Raw genomic sequence first — 16,545 nt, forward strand, 5'->3', positions numbered from 1 at the left:
AAAATATACAACAAAATGAGTATATCAGAATAGAAAAATAGTTAAATTATATTTTTTAAAATTTTATCGATACTACGGTAAAAATAGAAAAATAAATTTATCCTAATAAATTTATACTACGATAAATTTCTAAAATATATTAATTTATACTATAAATTTTATCCTAATAAATTTAGTATTTGAAAATCAATTTATAATAAACGGCTTATACTATATAAACGACTTAAACGGCTAATTGTGTAACTTTGGAAATTATTAATATTATGCATTATTATTATTTCTTGTATAATAATAATAGCCGTTTATTATACTATATATTTAAATACAATTTAAATAATATTTTCTTAATACATAATATATGTACCTTAAATTCATTAATTATTCTTGTATAAATCAATTTTAGTTGTTCAATGAATTTGGGGAACAGAAAAAAATTATTGCATTGATTAAAAAAATTTGGAAGAAATTTATTTAAGAAAAGACTCACAAGATTATCTAAGTCTTTTCACAATTGTGACAAAAAATCTGTGACCATTTAGCACTATCCTTTTTAAAAAATATAGGAATGCCAGACGAGCATTATGACTGTTCACAATTATTTTTTGGAAATCTTTTGAAGTAAAATAATTAATATACTTCATTTTATCCAATTACTTAGTTCGTTGTAAAATATCATTTATATTATAAAAAAGAAAAGAGGTATTGTTAATTACTCTTTTTTAATTGTCTCTTTAGTTGAGATAAGACTTACTACCATCTTCATTTTAATTTATGTGGTACTTTTTGATTTTCAAAATTCAGATTATGTGAACTTTGCCTAGTATCTTAAAGTGTATATTTTCATTCTGTTGACACGAAAGAAAAAGTTACAACTTATAATATCTTTTGTATTATTTATTATTAATATTTTAATATTAAAATATTAAATTAATTTCATTTAATTTAACTCTAATAATTAATCAAATTAACTTTCGATAAATAAAAATATGACATAATAATGCAACATCGTAAAAGAACAAATGATGTTAATCGAAATCAAACAATAGTTAGAGCTGATTTGTCAATGAGATACTCATAACACAAAGGCATTATTATGTAGGTGTTACATGGTATTACTCATTGTTGTGAGCTGTGACACTTTTTACCTATACTCCAAACTCATAACCTAAAATGTTATGATTACCATTTCCTTATTATCAGCAGGCAAGAATGGCATATCGATCATTATTAAATGATTGACTATTTTTTAAAAGCAACAAATACTATAGCCATGTGAAAGTCCATGCACCAATTTAATATTTTAATCTACATAGCTTCATCTAACGACGTGCTTCCCTTTTCCATTATTTCTGACTGGAATTTACTCTTTTTCAAGTATTTAAATTTATTTCTCCAAATAATATAATATATGGAAAGAAAATTAATTTATAATTCGATAAAAGATCCTCCGAATAAATATCCAGTTTTAAGCCTTCACATTGTCTTAGGGCTTAGGCTCATGGCTGTCAATATTACTGTATGATTATTACTCATGTGATTTTTTTTCAGCATCATGCACAACATGGTCATTTATTTATTACACTGTTAAATAGCCTGGAAGATTGGGAGAGACGTAATACAAAGGAAAGAGAATATAAAGACGATTGATATTAACCAATTAATTAAAAAAAAATTATGATTATGAACTAGTTCGTTTAGACAATATTCTTTTGGGGATTTTATTCAATTTTATTTTTTTTAACGAGAAAAGGCATGTGTCTGGCTGTTTTTCTTATTAGTTATTGTTAGCATTCTTTAAAAAGTTATTAAAGAAGTGTTCAGGTACATTTTCTTCAAAAATTATTCGGACAAAACTTAAGAGAAACACAAACGAATATGAAAGTTTACATTTTCGAAAGAAAAATGTTAAGGAAGGTGAGTCAATACTTAAATATACATAATGACTTTGGCCAGTAGCGGAGTTAGAATTACTACTAAGGGGTTCGAAAACTGAATAAGTGAACATACGAACAAGTCAAACGATGTTCAACCTCTATCATATATACATTAAACAATTATTTTAACCATTTCTAAATAATATAACTTTTTATCAAAGGGGTGTATGGATGAACTCCTAAACCAAAGTGGCTCCGTCCCTGGCTTTGGCTCAGAAATAATTGAATGGATATGTGGCTAGTCAAAAGAGTAGGTACCACCCAAACAAAACCAAACTACTCATCTGAATTTTCCTGGAAGTTTTCTTCGCTTTTTTTTTTTTAAAAAAAAAATAAAAAATAAAAATCCCCAAAGTATTCTTCTCTTTCTTTATTGGAGTTATATCTTTTACTCGTTTATAAATAATTTAAAATAAAAAGAACTACTTGTTTTTTTCGTGTAAAACATGCGTGAGATTTAGTCAGTGAACTCACACAATTGTAACGCGCAAAAAATTGAGAAGTACTCATCTAACATTCTAACTACCATGTCAGAATTCTAATTAATTTCTCATTGCGTGAACCTTAATTTGGAAAATGTACTTCCTTTCCCCTTTTTTTTTTTCACATCAAGTTTTTTCTATGCTAGTGTTTCGTCATTTTTGTTTGAAATTTAAATCATCTATAAATTCTTTTATATATAAATATATATATATATATATATATATTTATACTATAATTTTCTAAAAATATCACTTGTGCTGCAGCTTGCAGGGTATAATAATTAAGTCAGGAAAATTAAATAGAGCTTCCTCTCTCAAATCTCTGTGTAAACATGTATATTACGAAAACTTTAATTTAAACAATAATTGTATCCACGTTATAACATGTAATCCTTACTCAAGACTTTGTTATTTGGCATGTTTTGTCGAAGTGTGTTTAAATAGTACATATTAAGAAATATTTGGTTACATGAAATCAATAGACATTTTATTTGAGTGTTCCTATTTATGCAAATATATGAGAAGCTTACGTCAAATAAATATTATCCATAATTTAGTTCCATAAAAGAAAATTATTTTAAAAAAAACACCAGAAAATATTGTATAGGGGGAGTTATCATTTCATTTGACATGTGAAGAGGATAATTATTTTCTTTTTCTAGGAAAATCTCATCATTTACGATTGAGGACAATAAAGTTTAGATAAGTACACCATTTTAGAATCTGTATTTATAGTTCAACATATATTCAGAGTAATAATTAACATGTGATAGAGATAGCCAACCAAGAGGGTACAGTAATATTTCATTTCCCAACGTTGACGTGTAGATGACATAACTATTTACCATGCTTGTACCTATTCACAATATTAAATTGAAAGTGCAACATTTGTTTCTTCTTTCTTTTTCTGACTGAATGTATCTTTCCATCCCTTGTTTTTTTTGGTTGTTTGTTTGTTATTTTCACTTTTCTAATTAGCACAGATAAGGCTAACATAAAAGGTTTTTTATCCTATGGACCCACTCATCTAAGTGCTAATTTAGTCACTAAATCTTAGAACCCACTATAAGGGTACAGTGGGATAGGGTATGGTGGGATGGATTAAATCCAATTATCTTACAAAAAAGGTTTAAAAATACCATTGAATTATTTGAAATAGTTCAAAAATATCTCTCGATAGATTTTTAGCTTAAAAATATCCCTTCGTTAAATATTGGGCTCAAAAATACCCCTCCCTCTAACGGAATTCGAAAAAAGATCAAAAATACCCCGAACTATCTGAAATGGCTCAAAAATACCCCTCCCTTTAACGAAATTTCACAAAGTATGCCACCTAGATAAAAAAACAACCACATGACTATGCCACATTATCATCCACATGTAAAATGTTAGTATTTTTTAATTATATGACATTTCTTTCTTCTTTATTTTTTTTTATTTTTTTGCAAAGCAGTGACACGGAAAAAAAATAAAATATTTTGTTAATTACTTTATTAGTGTTTTAAAAGTTCTAAATTTCACCTTGTTATTGTCGCTTGGATGAGGAACAACTTGATCTTGATCTGATATTGACTCGGAGGAGGAGCTAGAATTTTAACTTTTAAGCTAACAAATATTGATGTACTAATAATTGAGTTGAATTTACTACATGCAAATTCTTTTTCAAAATAAATGAATTCCTTTTAACACTTGTTTAATCATTCGAAATGAATTCATTTTTCTAAATTCAGTTTTGATAAATAATCTTATTATTTTTAGAACAAGTTTTAAAGAAATAAAATGATACTTAATATTGATAAATTATTATTTAATTATGTCATTCATTAACTTTTTGAAGATGTGTGCCACATTCACATATTCATTAATTTTAGATTGGAGGGGGTATTTATTAAATCATTTTAACATAAGCATTTTGAGTAAAAGCTAGCAAAGTCAAATACATCTTTTGAGTAACTAATTTGAAGTTTAGTTTGAAATTTGTTACTTTTACGAGTAAATTTTAATTTTAACTTTTATACTGGCCTAATATTAATGGGTTTATCAATTTAATAAGACTCATTTGTTGGGTTTCACACTTTTTAACCGATTAACAGGAAAAAATTTGTTTTCTAGATGATCAAAGGAATTTGATATTATCGATGTTACATTTAATAATTTTTTTCAAAAAAAATATTATGTAACCATCATTTGTCTACTTTGATTAAAAATAAAAAAGCTGTGTAAATTTTGTCCGTTTCACTGACGTTTTTAAATAAAAAAGAAGAAGAAAGGAATGTAATATAATTAAAAAATACTAACATTTTACATGTGGATGGTAATGTGACATGGTCACGTAGTTTTTTTATTTAGGTGGCATGCTTGGTCGAATTTCGTTAAGTTGAGGGGTATTTTTGAGCCAAATATTTAACAGAGGGGTATTTTTGAGCCATTTCAGATAGTTCAGGAGTGTTTTTGATCCTTTTCCGAATTCTGTTAGAGGGAGGGGTATTTTTTAGCTAAATATTTAACGGAGGGGTATTTTTGAGCTAAAAATCTAACGAGGGGCATTTTTGAGCTATTTCAGATAGTTCAAGGGTATTTTTGAGCCTTTTCCTTTATCCTTATATAGAGTTTCGAGATGCAAGTCATTTAGGGGTCTGTTGGTAGAGTGTATAAGAATAATACAAAATTATGGTGTATTATTAATGCTTGTGTAAGTTATGTTTGCCTTAGTTATGCTTGTATTTTTTTATGCAGTGTTTGATTCGATGTATTAAAAAAACATGAATTATATAATTTTAATTTTTTTCCTTTTTAGCATAATACCCTCAATATGTATGTTAGAAAGGATACGGAAATTTTTTTGAGGGGTAATAGGGTCTTTAAGCATGTTAATGCATGTATTAGATCCATTGCATTACTAATGCATGAATTTTGAGGTATTAGTAATACACACCTCAATACACAATAGAGTATATAAATAATGTTTGCATTAGTTATACATAGGGTAAAAAGGTATATCAAACAAGGTACTACTAATACACATTAAACTAATGCATGCATTATCATTTAAATACACTCTACCAAAGGATCCCTAAGTTTCAAATATTAGATGACTTTTTTAATTTAGTTTGACGCACAACTTCATGCCTACTGAATTTTACTCCTTGACAAGGTAATGGAAATTAAGGCAGTATTGAGTATTATTGACTATCTCGTCCAAAAACCAACCACACACACCCAAAAAATAAATGAAAAATGAAGAATATCAAACTTAAAAGTTTTTAACAACTCTAAGATAAGTCTAATCTGGTTTACTACTACTTTTATCTGGCTGGTGGGTTCGATACTCGACCTTGTAATTCCTACCTCAATTTTTTTTTTTTTAAATAAGATAAGTCTAATCTTTTGCTCAGTTTAATTTCGCTAATTAGGTATTTAACTTTTTGTGTATAATCCTGGAAAAAGAAAAATTAAATTTTAAAGCTCAGCAATTGAACACTTTTTCGGATATAAGTCTAATATTTCCTTTGCCTCTGCCTTAATTTCTTTCAAATAAGTTGCGGGCCGTTTCTTTTTCCTACCAATTGCAACAATGTTGATTTGTTCTGGAATCAAAACTGCTAAAACAGGGAGCTGTAGTATAATATTGACAACCTTTTGTTTAGCTTTGGATATAGAAAAATCTTGAATTGGTGGGGAGTGTTTTTTCTGAATCGGTCTTATGCTGTGCGAATTCAAATTACTCGAGCTCCTATGAGGATATCGGACATCGGATGAAACCGGACTCAAAAAAAAAAATGTTTCGTCTAGGATAACAACACTTTATGCCCTCAATTAATAGAAAAATCCTGATTTTGATCATGGTAGTATATGATTCATCAGGTTTAACCTTTAATTAATTGAAATGTTTGTTTATGGTCCCTTAGGAAGTATGTTATAGTTTGACCTCAAATGTAGAGTAGTAATACTCCTAGTCCTTTCATTTTAACATCATATATGAGTAACTAAACATCTCGTAGGGAGTGGTTAAAAAAAAAAGAAAAGAAAAACTCTTTGTTAGGCATGAATTGAACCTGGATGATTTGTTTCGTGACCCATTCCCATTGGAGGGAAATTAAGCGTCGGCACCTAATTAACATGTCATATGTCATTAATCCTTTTTTTTTTATTTTCATGTGTAGATTAATCACCACTACTTTGACCATCGTCATATATATAGATATATATATTTTATCTATTGTTGTTATTCGTTGTTTTCTTATGTAGAAAATTATTCCACCACAATCCCATCAATTTTCCTCTGAGAGTGATCATATTTGAATGATCAAATAGTTGATAAATAAGCAATTATTTATTTCAAAACATTTTAGAGTGGATCCTAAATAGTGGTAAACGACAAATGAATAATATATTTTAATGATATTATTTTCAATAAAATAATAATCGAGACCTTAATAGCTTAGTTGGTTGGCTATCTAAACTTTCACTATGTTGATGAGATTTTGATTCTCCATCTTCCTTTTCTTATCCCTATATAACAGTAATCATAAAGAAAATCATAATCACTAGATTTTACTCAGGTATGAAATATAATCAACTATAATACTTTTTTGGTAAACTTTGTGAAGTATACGACGCTTGGCGACTTTGGAAGGAAAGTTATCTAATTAGTAGAGTCCATTTTATTAGTGATGGCTCTAACTAAAACAAGTGTAAGGATTTTGGATTATCAATTGGAAAACGTAATGGGCTGTTTATAATGTCATTATCGTGCACACTTCGAAAGGGACGAATTTTAAGACGACTAAATTGAAAAGTAAAAGTAAGAAAAAGAATAGGATTAGCCACCACAAAAATCCAAGTACCATGCTAGTGCTAACACTTGAAACTTTCGATGTTGATACCTCGATTAAATTATTTAAAATGAAATTCATCGACTTATTAGAAACTGAAAACGACTCTTTGGATTATGCACTCTCATTTTTTCAGTATCATCTTGTTATTATGGACTTTGCTTGTCATACACAAAACTCCTTAATTTGTTCATAATATTTAAAAATGATCCTTTCTTGATTCTTTGTCCCACATCAACAAAATTTCTAAATTTATATAGTTCAGTTAGATTACTTTAAGTACCTAGCTGCAGAGAAACACAAGTGAAAAGAAATTTTATGTTTTTCATTCTTTAGATTTAGTGAAGAAAATATAGTCCGCCGTTAGTTGCCTAGCTCGTTGTGTACAGGAACTGAACGCCCAACTCGTGGTATTCTACATGTAAGCCTTTCAAACTCTTATTAAAGATCTAAAAGTAGCTGGTGAATGTATAATATATATTGGTTCTTTGATTAAAGATCCCTTCAATCTTTGTAATAATCAGAAGCACTGTTTAAGAATATGCTTAATGTGATGGGAAATAAACAAAGAGTATTCATTAATCGACAGAAGAAAAAATAAGGAAACTTGTTGTGTCCATTTTTTAATTGGTTTGATGACTTAGATGTAACGGCCAGTTCCTTTGCCTGCTAGCGCCACGTTGCACCTATTACCTATCGGTTTTCCGTCGTTACTTCTCGAACGTGATAAGACATTTTGAGTCTTTTGGTGTTCAAAAATATGCCAATATGGTCTACTGATCAATAAAATGAGTGAAAACTTTGGAGGACCTCGAGTGAAATTAATTTTTATCAATTACTTGGTGTGATTGGCTAGATGAAGTAGCTTTGATGTATTATATAAAACAAAAATCATTGAGAATATTTATATTTTGTCATGGGCTGGTCATTGTCAGGATGTTTGCTCATAGTTTTCGTGTATGGGCTACGACGACATGGCCCTTACTTTGGATGCATGGGCTGAACTGATAGATCATGTGATTAGCAATATTTTCCACGCATTACATGTTACTATATTTTGGACTACACTATTATATGAATTTCGAAATAATTAGCATAACTTAAAGATTCATGGGATGTACTCTTCTTGTGAAACGTGTCACCTTGTGCAGTATTTTAAATTACCAGGCATAAACTCCAAGAGAATCATGTATAGTTTTGGGAGATTTTAAGAAGTGATTCGATGAACGTAACCGATACAATTAGTCTGCCTGAAAATACGTTGACCATACGAAAAAAATATGAAAAGTCTCTAGATGGGAGTTGAAAAAGATCACCCTGATGATAATATTTTGATTCTCGTAGATATTGCTGCTGAAGTTGGTATCAATTTTACAATAAAAATAAGATGCGTTATTGTTTTCACGTATGTGCTTATTTCTTCTAGGAACTTTAGACTCCTAAGTTGAATCGGATGCACAGTTTCAGCTGTGCCCAATTTGCTTAACTAGTACTACTAGTACAATTAACTTGATTCCTGCCAAAGAATGTGATGTACATTTCAAAGTTCAAAGTTAATGAGAAGCAAAAATATTAGATGATTTCTTTCACTTGAACAAAGTTACATGCAGGTGGAAGATAACAGATACATCACACCAAATAATAGTAGCGGTCAACTTGTCCCCAAACACACATTATCAGGAATTTTTTAAAAAAAATTTATTGCTCATAGATATGCGTGACACTTGGCATTCGATAGATGGTATTGGTAGCTAACTCTTCCATCAGAATATCCCTCACAAATCTAACTGGGGAATGCATGAATTTGCAAAGGGAGATGCTTTTCGTGAACGATGAATTAATAAAACTCTTCTCCAAATTTCAACTTATATATATATATATTACTACTAGGTCATGGTCATGTGGGTTACGTTTATCGACAAACATAACCTTTTTTCAAGTTGGCCTCAAAAATTGGACAGCTCTCGTTACCCTCACTTTCTGTATGTGCCTTTTTCATTTCTTTGTTTATCTACAGCTTGTTCAATGTCAATGGTGCTGGGCACGTGGTCTCACGTGCAATATTCTTTCTTCCATCTTTTCTCCCCAAAAAGAAAAAAGAAAGGGAGAATCGTCGAGAAAACATGATGGACAAGGTAAATACTTACTGGCACTCTATGTAACTAAATTTAAAATGTAAATTTATTACAAATAAATGATTTAATAAGGTGATGATATTGCATGTTGATTAACAACAATTAATTGCTAAAAGTCTATGTATTAGAAGAATAGATTTGGGTTTAACTCAACCTCAAAAGCAAGTTCATGGATTGCCCAAGTTCATATAAGGAGACCAATTACCCATCCATTTTCCGATGTGGAATACTTAACAATTTTTTTAGTTGTATTTCTTAATCATGGGCAGAACTAGTGTTTCTAATTATGGGTTTAGCAGGACTCAATAATTTTGACCAAAATTTTATATTTGTATTACAAATACATTTAATATGTATAAATAATTTATTTAGAATCCGGCCTTTGTAGAATTGAGAACTCATAAACTTCAAATCCTAAATTTTTCTTTTGGTATAATATAGTACTTTTCTTTTTAAACCACAGAAATGGTTCTGAGTGATATGTTGGCTATATAAAGGTGTAGATGGAATTTCGAGTCATCCATCTTTTAACTTGAAGTGTCCTTTAAATGCCTCATCTTTAGGATGCAAAGGAGATCTCTATTGGCACCTAATGCTTGTCCATTGTACATCTTCCTTATCGCCCCTTAAGAAAAGGAGATCATATTTATCACACTTCAATATTTATTAATTAATTCTTTGAAACATCACTCTTTCTTAAACGTCATTTCGATTTAATTGAATTAAGGAACTAAATGATATATTGGCCATGACTTCACCTACAAATCCTTTAGTCATTATTTCAGGAATTGAAGTTTGATCATCACTAGTTCTAATTTACATCCATTCAGTAGGCAAAATGTGGGACAAGTGTGGTTAACTCTTGTTATTTTTTCTTCATGTAAATGTTACCAAGTGAGCACATTACATATATAGCTAACTTCACTTTAGAAAATTAGTTATCCCACTCCCCTCTCCTGTAAAAACACATTGCCCCGTACGAGGGGTCGTCCCGACCGTCCCATTGGTCAATTACAACTTACTAGTAACTTTGTTTTTTTTTAAAAAAAAAAAAACTTTTAACAGATTTTCATTGTTTACTTGGTTTTCCTACCACCCAATGCATGTACATTCATTTGTTGCTCAATTCTTCTTGACCTTTTTCCAAGTGCATGTATGCGCATAAACAAATTGACAAGTCTTGAAAACCAAAAGGAATTTGTTAAAATGGTTGAGGGGATAATCATGACGGTTAGCCATTTAAAATGTTAAAAAAAGAGTTGCCACATACAAGAATTGTAGCATCCAAGACTCTTGTCTGAGAAAGAAATTCTACCTTTTTATACGCCGATTTGTACAGATCCAAAATATTCATTTCTTATAGTATATCCCTGCAACAATAGACCAACCTTTTTATACCCTGCCATAGAGTGGTCCTTGTCCTTCACTTAATTAATTAAACTATGATAGTCCATCTTCAGTTCCGGGCTTTTGTATTTTTCTTCTTTGTTGCTGTTTCGGCTCTTGGAGAGGACTTACTGAGCTGCGAGTCGAAATCTCCAGCTGCTTCTGGCTATCGATGTGACCGTAACGTGCAGCCATTGCAATGTGGGACATTTGCGGTTCTTCGGACTAATTCATATTACTCTTCACTTTTCAATCTGAGCTCTTATTTGGGTATCAATCGATACGTTTTAGGAGAAGCAAATGGCTTTTCTGCTGATACAGAGTTTCTTGCTATCGATCAGCCTTTAGTAATTCCATTAGATTGTAAGTGCATTGGTGGTTTCTTTGAAGCAGAGCTAACAAAGACTACTACCAAAGGCGAGAGCTTTAACAGCATTGCTCAATCTTTGGAAGGTTTAACGAGTTGCAAAGCCATTCATGAGAAAAATCCAAATGTTACTCCATGGGGTCTATCTGAGAAAACTCTGCTGTCGATTCCATTGAGATGTGCTTGTCCATCTCCGCAAGAACTTAGTCCACAGACAAAACTTTTGCTCTCTTACCCCGTGAAGCAAGGGGATGCGCTTGCAGCTTTAGCAACCAGCTTCAATACTACTGCTGAAAGAATAATTGATGCCAATCGAAGATCGTCAGGAGGTAGTTTTAGACCTGAAGGACTTTCACCAGCTTCAACTCTTTTGATTCCTCTTGAAGGTAACATTTAATTAGAGCGGGCACACTTCAATTATATCATGTCTCAACATGCATCCTTAGTTGTCCCTAAAAATTTTTGTATACTCCGATAACATGTTGAACTTTGTAACAAGTTTAAGTTGTTAGAGAGCACACATTTAGTTAGTTAATTATATTATGTCTCAACAGGTAAACCCAATCTTGGATCATTCACAAGACCTCTGCAGTCGAATTTGGGATATCCAGCAGCAAGCATAGCGTCATCCAAAGTACATAAAAAGAAGTCCAAAATGCGGATGATGAGAGTTTATATTGCTGTTGCTGTGGTTGCATTCGTGGCAATTGCCGTGCTTGCAGCAGTTTTCTTGTTCATTTTTCTCAGGAGGAAGAAGGATGAAACGAGTAAGGAAGGAGATACGGAGCTACAAAAGTTAAGTTTGAGCGTGAGAACTACCAGTGAAAAGAAAGTTTCATTCGAGGGGTCTCAAAATGATCTTGATGGTCAGATTATTGATGCAACCTCACATAAGCTATTGGTTGAGACCTACACAATTGAAGATATAAAGAAGGCAACCGAGGAATTCGATTCCTCCAATCTTATTGAGGATTCTGTATTCCATGGACGGATCAGTGGTAAAAGTTTCGCAATCAAACAGATGGAGACGCGCAGTATCTCAAAAATAGATTTTGGGATACTCAACGATGCAATTCATCATCATCCAAATATTATCAGGCTCTTAGGGACGTGCGTGACAGAGGGTCCTGATTCGTTCTTGGTTTTTGAATATGCTAAAAATGGTTCATTAAAGGACTGGCTTCATGGTGGCCGAGCAATGAAAAACCAATTCATTGCTTCCTGTGACTGTTTCTTGACATGGAATCAAAGGCTAAGGATCTGTCTAGATGTAGCTACTGCGTTGCAATTTATGCACCATATAATAGATCCTGCTTATGTTCACCGAAACATAAAGAGCCGGAACATTTTTCTTGATGAAGAATTTAAGGCAAAAGTTGGTAATTTTGGCATGGCTCGATGTGTTGATGATGAATTTGCAAAAGGTTACCTGGCACCAGAGTATCTTGAAAGAGAAATCCTCGCCCCGAGCATTGACATTTTTGCTTTTGGGGTGATTTTGCTTGAGGTTTTATCAGGCCAATCACCTATAAGCAGTGGCGGTGGTACTGAAGGAGAAGATGAAGCTGCGCTCTCTGAGAAAATAAAGGTTATTTTGGGGTCTGAGAACGCGGATGAGCTAAGGGAATGGATCGACAGCGCGTTGGGAGAGAATTATTCTTTTGATGCAGCAGTGACTTTGGCAAATTTGGCTAGAGCATGCGTGGAGAAAGACCCGTCATTAAGACCAAATGCTGGTGAAATTGTGGAGAAGTTGTCAAGATTGGTTGACCAAGTACTGGAAGGAGAGGAGCAACTCATAATCTCCGAAAGCGCTTGCAAACCTTTGTTCAAGGCTGAAGCCACCAGTACTACCATGTGATTTGTTAAAGTTACCAGCTTTTGTGAATTGTAAAGTGACTACCTTTCAGGAGTTAAACTTGTAAAGTTTTTATGAGTCATAAGTTCTGGATTTCCTCTGTACTTAAAGCAAAATATGGTAAGAGAGTTTATTCTGCTTACTGTTACTGTAACTTGTAAATATGTATGTATCAAGTAACTAAATCGCTGCTTTTGCTCAATATTTATCTTCTTATGTTTGCTAATGTTGACAGTAAATTTTCAGTTCATCTCCCAAACATGTTTCGACTTTTTATTATAAATGTTTTTGCTGGCTGAGCTTAAGTTGGGTTCCTTGATTCAAAGGACAACCCACAAGGTAAAAGGATAATGATTACAGATCAAAGTAGATTCAGTGCTATCACAGGTTGTCACACCCCCTTTTTTTTTTTTTTTTTACTCCCAAAGATTAAGTTTTAAGGGTCGAAAGGGTTTTAATTATTAATGTGACAAAAGATGAAAATTTATTTCGAAAAAGGATTATTTTTAACAATCAAAACTCAGAGTCGCCACTTGGCATAAATCGGGTGTGCTAAGTCACCCATGAATATCATTTTTCAAAATGGTTTTGACTCTTTAATACTGATTTGCGAACAGAGATTCCGGTTAAGTAATTCTGTTGACCGAGGGGAAGGTGTTAGGCACCCCTTGATCCCGTGGTTTGGCCACGGTCTCTTGGCAGAGCGTATCGGCTAAATTGACACTACGATGTACAAACCACACAAAAACATGTAAAACAATCAAACAAACAAACAAAAACCAAAGGGATCCGAAATATAGTGTCCAGTCCGAGTTATACAGTCCCGAAATAAAAATACTGAAATAACCTACACTAGTCCTAAACTATGCTTTACTCGATGCCTCGGGCCTTGATCACGAGCATCCTTTGCGTACAAAATTCTTCGGGGCATTCCCCGATGAGTAAATACAAATGACCTTGGGGCATTCCCCGATTAAATAAATACACTTTTCAAATACGATAAACAAAACATTCAACAAATATTCTAAGCATTTCAACAATTCAACAATTCTAAATTTGCATATCCGAGCCTACTGTTTGCCTACCCGCTCGATGACATATCACGTTCAACATCAATAATAAATAAAAAAATAATAATAATATTTATTTTTTATCAACTTTTAATTCCCGTCTTCCCCAATTCCATTGTCAAACTAATTAGCCAATTCTTCGACTATCAAATCCAACATCAACCACGTATACACAACAAAGATTCAAATACGCTAAATAAACAAGTTATTCACACCCATAACAAACAACTAAAATTCCAAAAAATAGAATAGAGAATGAGACGAGAAATGGACCTCAATGCCTTATTGATTAACTGATCTTTCTGAATAGAACCGCATCCAACGGAACCTCAACGTGGAACCTCAATGTTACTTTTATTCAATCAACTTGAACCGATTTCAACCGCGACGCGAACCTCGTGAACCCATGAACCACGAACAGACCTCGAACTCGATTCCCGAAATCCCAAAGACAAACCCACTTTTGTTTTCCGATGTTTGGGACGATTTTGATCGGTTTTGGCGCGTCTCTGGTGAAATTCCGAGCAGCCCATGGACTGCTGCGGCTGATTTGGCTGCTGGTTACTGTTTTCCGGCACGTTTGAGTCATTTTCTAATGAAAAGTTTGGTCGCCGGTGAGAGTGTATTCCGGCGGACTGACCGGATTTAGAGCTCTCTCTCTCTAGAACACAACAGTGGCGTTTTCTCCCTTTATCCTTCTCAGTCTATCTCTCAAACTCTCTCTTTCGCTCAATTTCAATTTCCCTCTCTGCTTTCCATTTAATTCCCGCTCTCAGTGTGTGTGGGTGTATGAATTCTCCCTTATTTCTGTGGAGACGATGAGTATCGTCTCTTCTCCTGTGCTATACGTATTATGTGAATGGGTGTGTATATGTAAATTCTGTACCAGTAAGTGTGTGCTAATTCTGTGTATTCAAGAGGGTGAGTGTGTATTTGATGTGAGGGTATTTGGTGTGAGGTTCGTGTTTTCTGTGTACTAATGGGCCAAGAAAAAAAATGGAGGATTCCCCCTTGTTGTGGAGAAGATGATTGTGTATATATTGGAAAAATGGAAACCTCTCCCCCCTCTGCGTGAGAAAATGGGATATGTATATATGGTAGGTGATAGTGTGAGGGGTCACGTGGTTGGGTATTGGGGTAGTGAGGTAGGTAGTGAGGTGGAAGCTTTTGATTGGGTAGGTTATTAGGATAAGATAAATTAGTTAGAGGTATTGTTTTTTGTTTATTTTTGTATTTTTGTGGGGAATAATTAAATGGGTAAGGGTATACGGTAGCATAAAGTAAAAATGAGTAAAAATGATATCGGGGAGGGACAAAATTAGGTGTCTACACAGGTGAAAAACACAAAAATGTTCTACCATCTATTAGAGTACGTACTTACTGATAAGTGACTTTAACGTAAGAGTTGCCTATGGATTGAACGGGTTACCTGACGTGTTCCAAGGAAGCAGTAAAATAGAAAGGTAAAGAACACAATGATTTTTACGTGGAAAACACCCTGCTCAAAACATTTAATAAACTACGACCCTGTACCTCTACAAGATTTAACCCCAACTTCACTAAATAACTCTGAACCTTAACAACGACAAAACTTTTGTAACCAACAAATAGGAATTGTAAACTCTAATTCCTTTAACTCAACGACTAGGAATTATAAACTCCAATTACTAACTACACACACCTCCCAAGGCATGCATTCCCAAAGTCTTTGAGTTTTCCCCAGCTCAAAAACTAGCTCCTAGTTCAGTTTATAACACATTGAAACTAATATTACATTAATAGTTCAAACATAATGAAAAACTCTAACAATCAACGCTAAAACTCTTAGCTGGATTCTATACTTAGGACCAGTTTCTTCAATGTGTTTGTTCAGTGATTGAATAGCACTTCATGAAGACAGAGTCAATCTGTCGATTGCGCTTTTCTGCTTTGTAAGTGCGTCAATCACTTCATGAAGACAGAGTCAATCTGTCGATTGTGCTTTTCTGCTTTGTAAGTGTGTGAGTTTATTCTGACTGATGCATCTTCTATTTAAGCACAACTCTTCAAAGAGTCATTCTTTAGTTCAAACTCAAGTGAGACTCTTCTTCAATTCCAACTCTTGTCTCCTTAGTGTTGTAGTCAAACTCAAACTCTTTAAACTTTATCTTCTAGTATTTTATTTAACCACAACTTCTTCAATTTCTCGCGTGATCAGTAACTTCAGTATATCAGAATTAGGCTTGCTCATTCATTCCTGACTTTAAGCAATCTTTGTCTTATCTATCAGTGAAACCTGAAACCTGTCTTCCTATGCTTGGACCAGATCAAGTAACATGGTCCATTCATGTGTCAGTCGTCAAAAACTTCATTGATCTAACAAAGAGTTCTTCAATTTGTATGTTTCCTATCTTGCTTAGACTTCTTCAATTTGCAGTCTCTTTCTACACATAGGACTCTTCAGAATATGCTCAGAAGTGAAACTCTTCTTTCCATAGG

At 32.8% G+C, this 16,545-nt stretch overlaps 1 protein-coding gene across 2 annotated transcripts; it reads left to right on the forward strand.

Annotated features, from left to right (window-relative positions):
- The first annotated feature begins 7,382 nt into the window (after positions 1-7,382).
- Positions 7,383-13,686, forward strand: LOC107860756 (protein LYK2). Of its 2 annotated transcripts, XM_047407651.1 has the most exons (3): positions 7,383-9,386; positions 11,166-11,525; positions 11,694-13,686. In XM_047407651.1, exons 1-3 carry the CDS (start codon positions 8,990-8,992, stop codon positions 12,998-13,000), a joined length of 2,064 nt encoding a protein of 687 aa, XP_047263607.1. In that variant the 5' UTR covers positions 7,383-8,989; the 3' UTR covers positions 13,001-13,686. The 2 variants fall into 2 exon arrangements, with proteins under 2 accessions (XP_047263607.1, XP_016561716.2); XM_016706230.2 differs by having other exon boundaries at positions 7,383-11,525.
- The last annotated feature ends 2,859 nt before the right edge of the window (positions 13,687-16,545 follow it).

The sequence above is a fragment of the Capsicum annuum genome, chromosome 2 (assembly GCF_002878395.1).
Source record: "Capsicum annuum cultivar UCD-10X-F1 chromosome 2, UCD10Xv1.1, whole genome shotgun sequence".
NCBI lineage: Eukaryota > Viridiplantae > Streptophyta > Magnoliopsida > Solanales > Solanaceae > Capsicum > Capsicum annuum.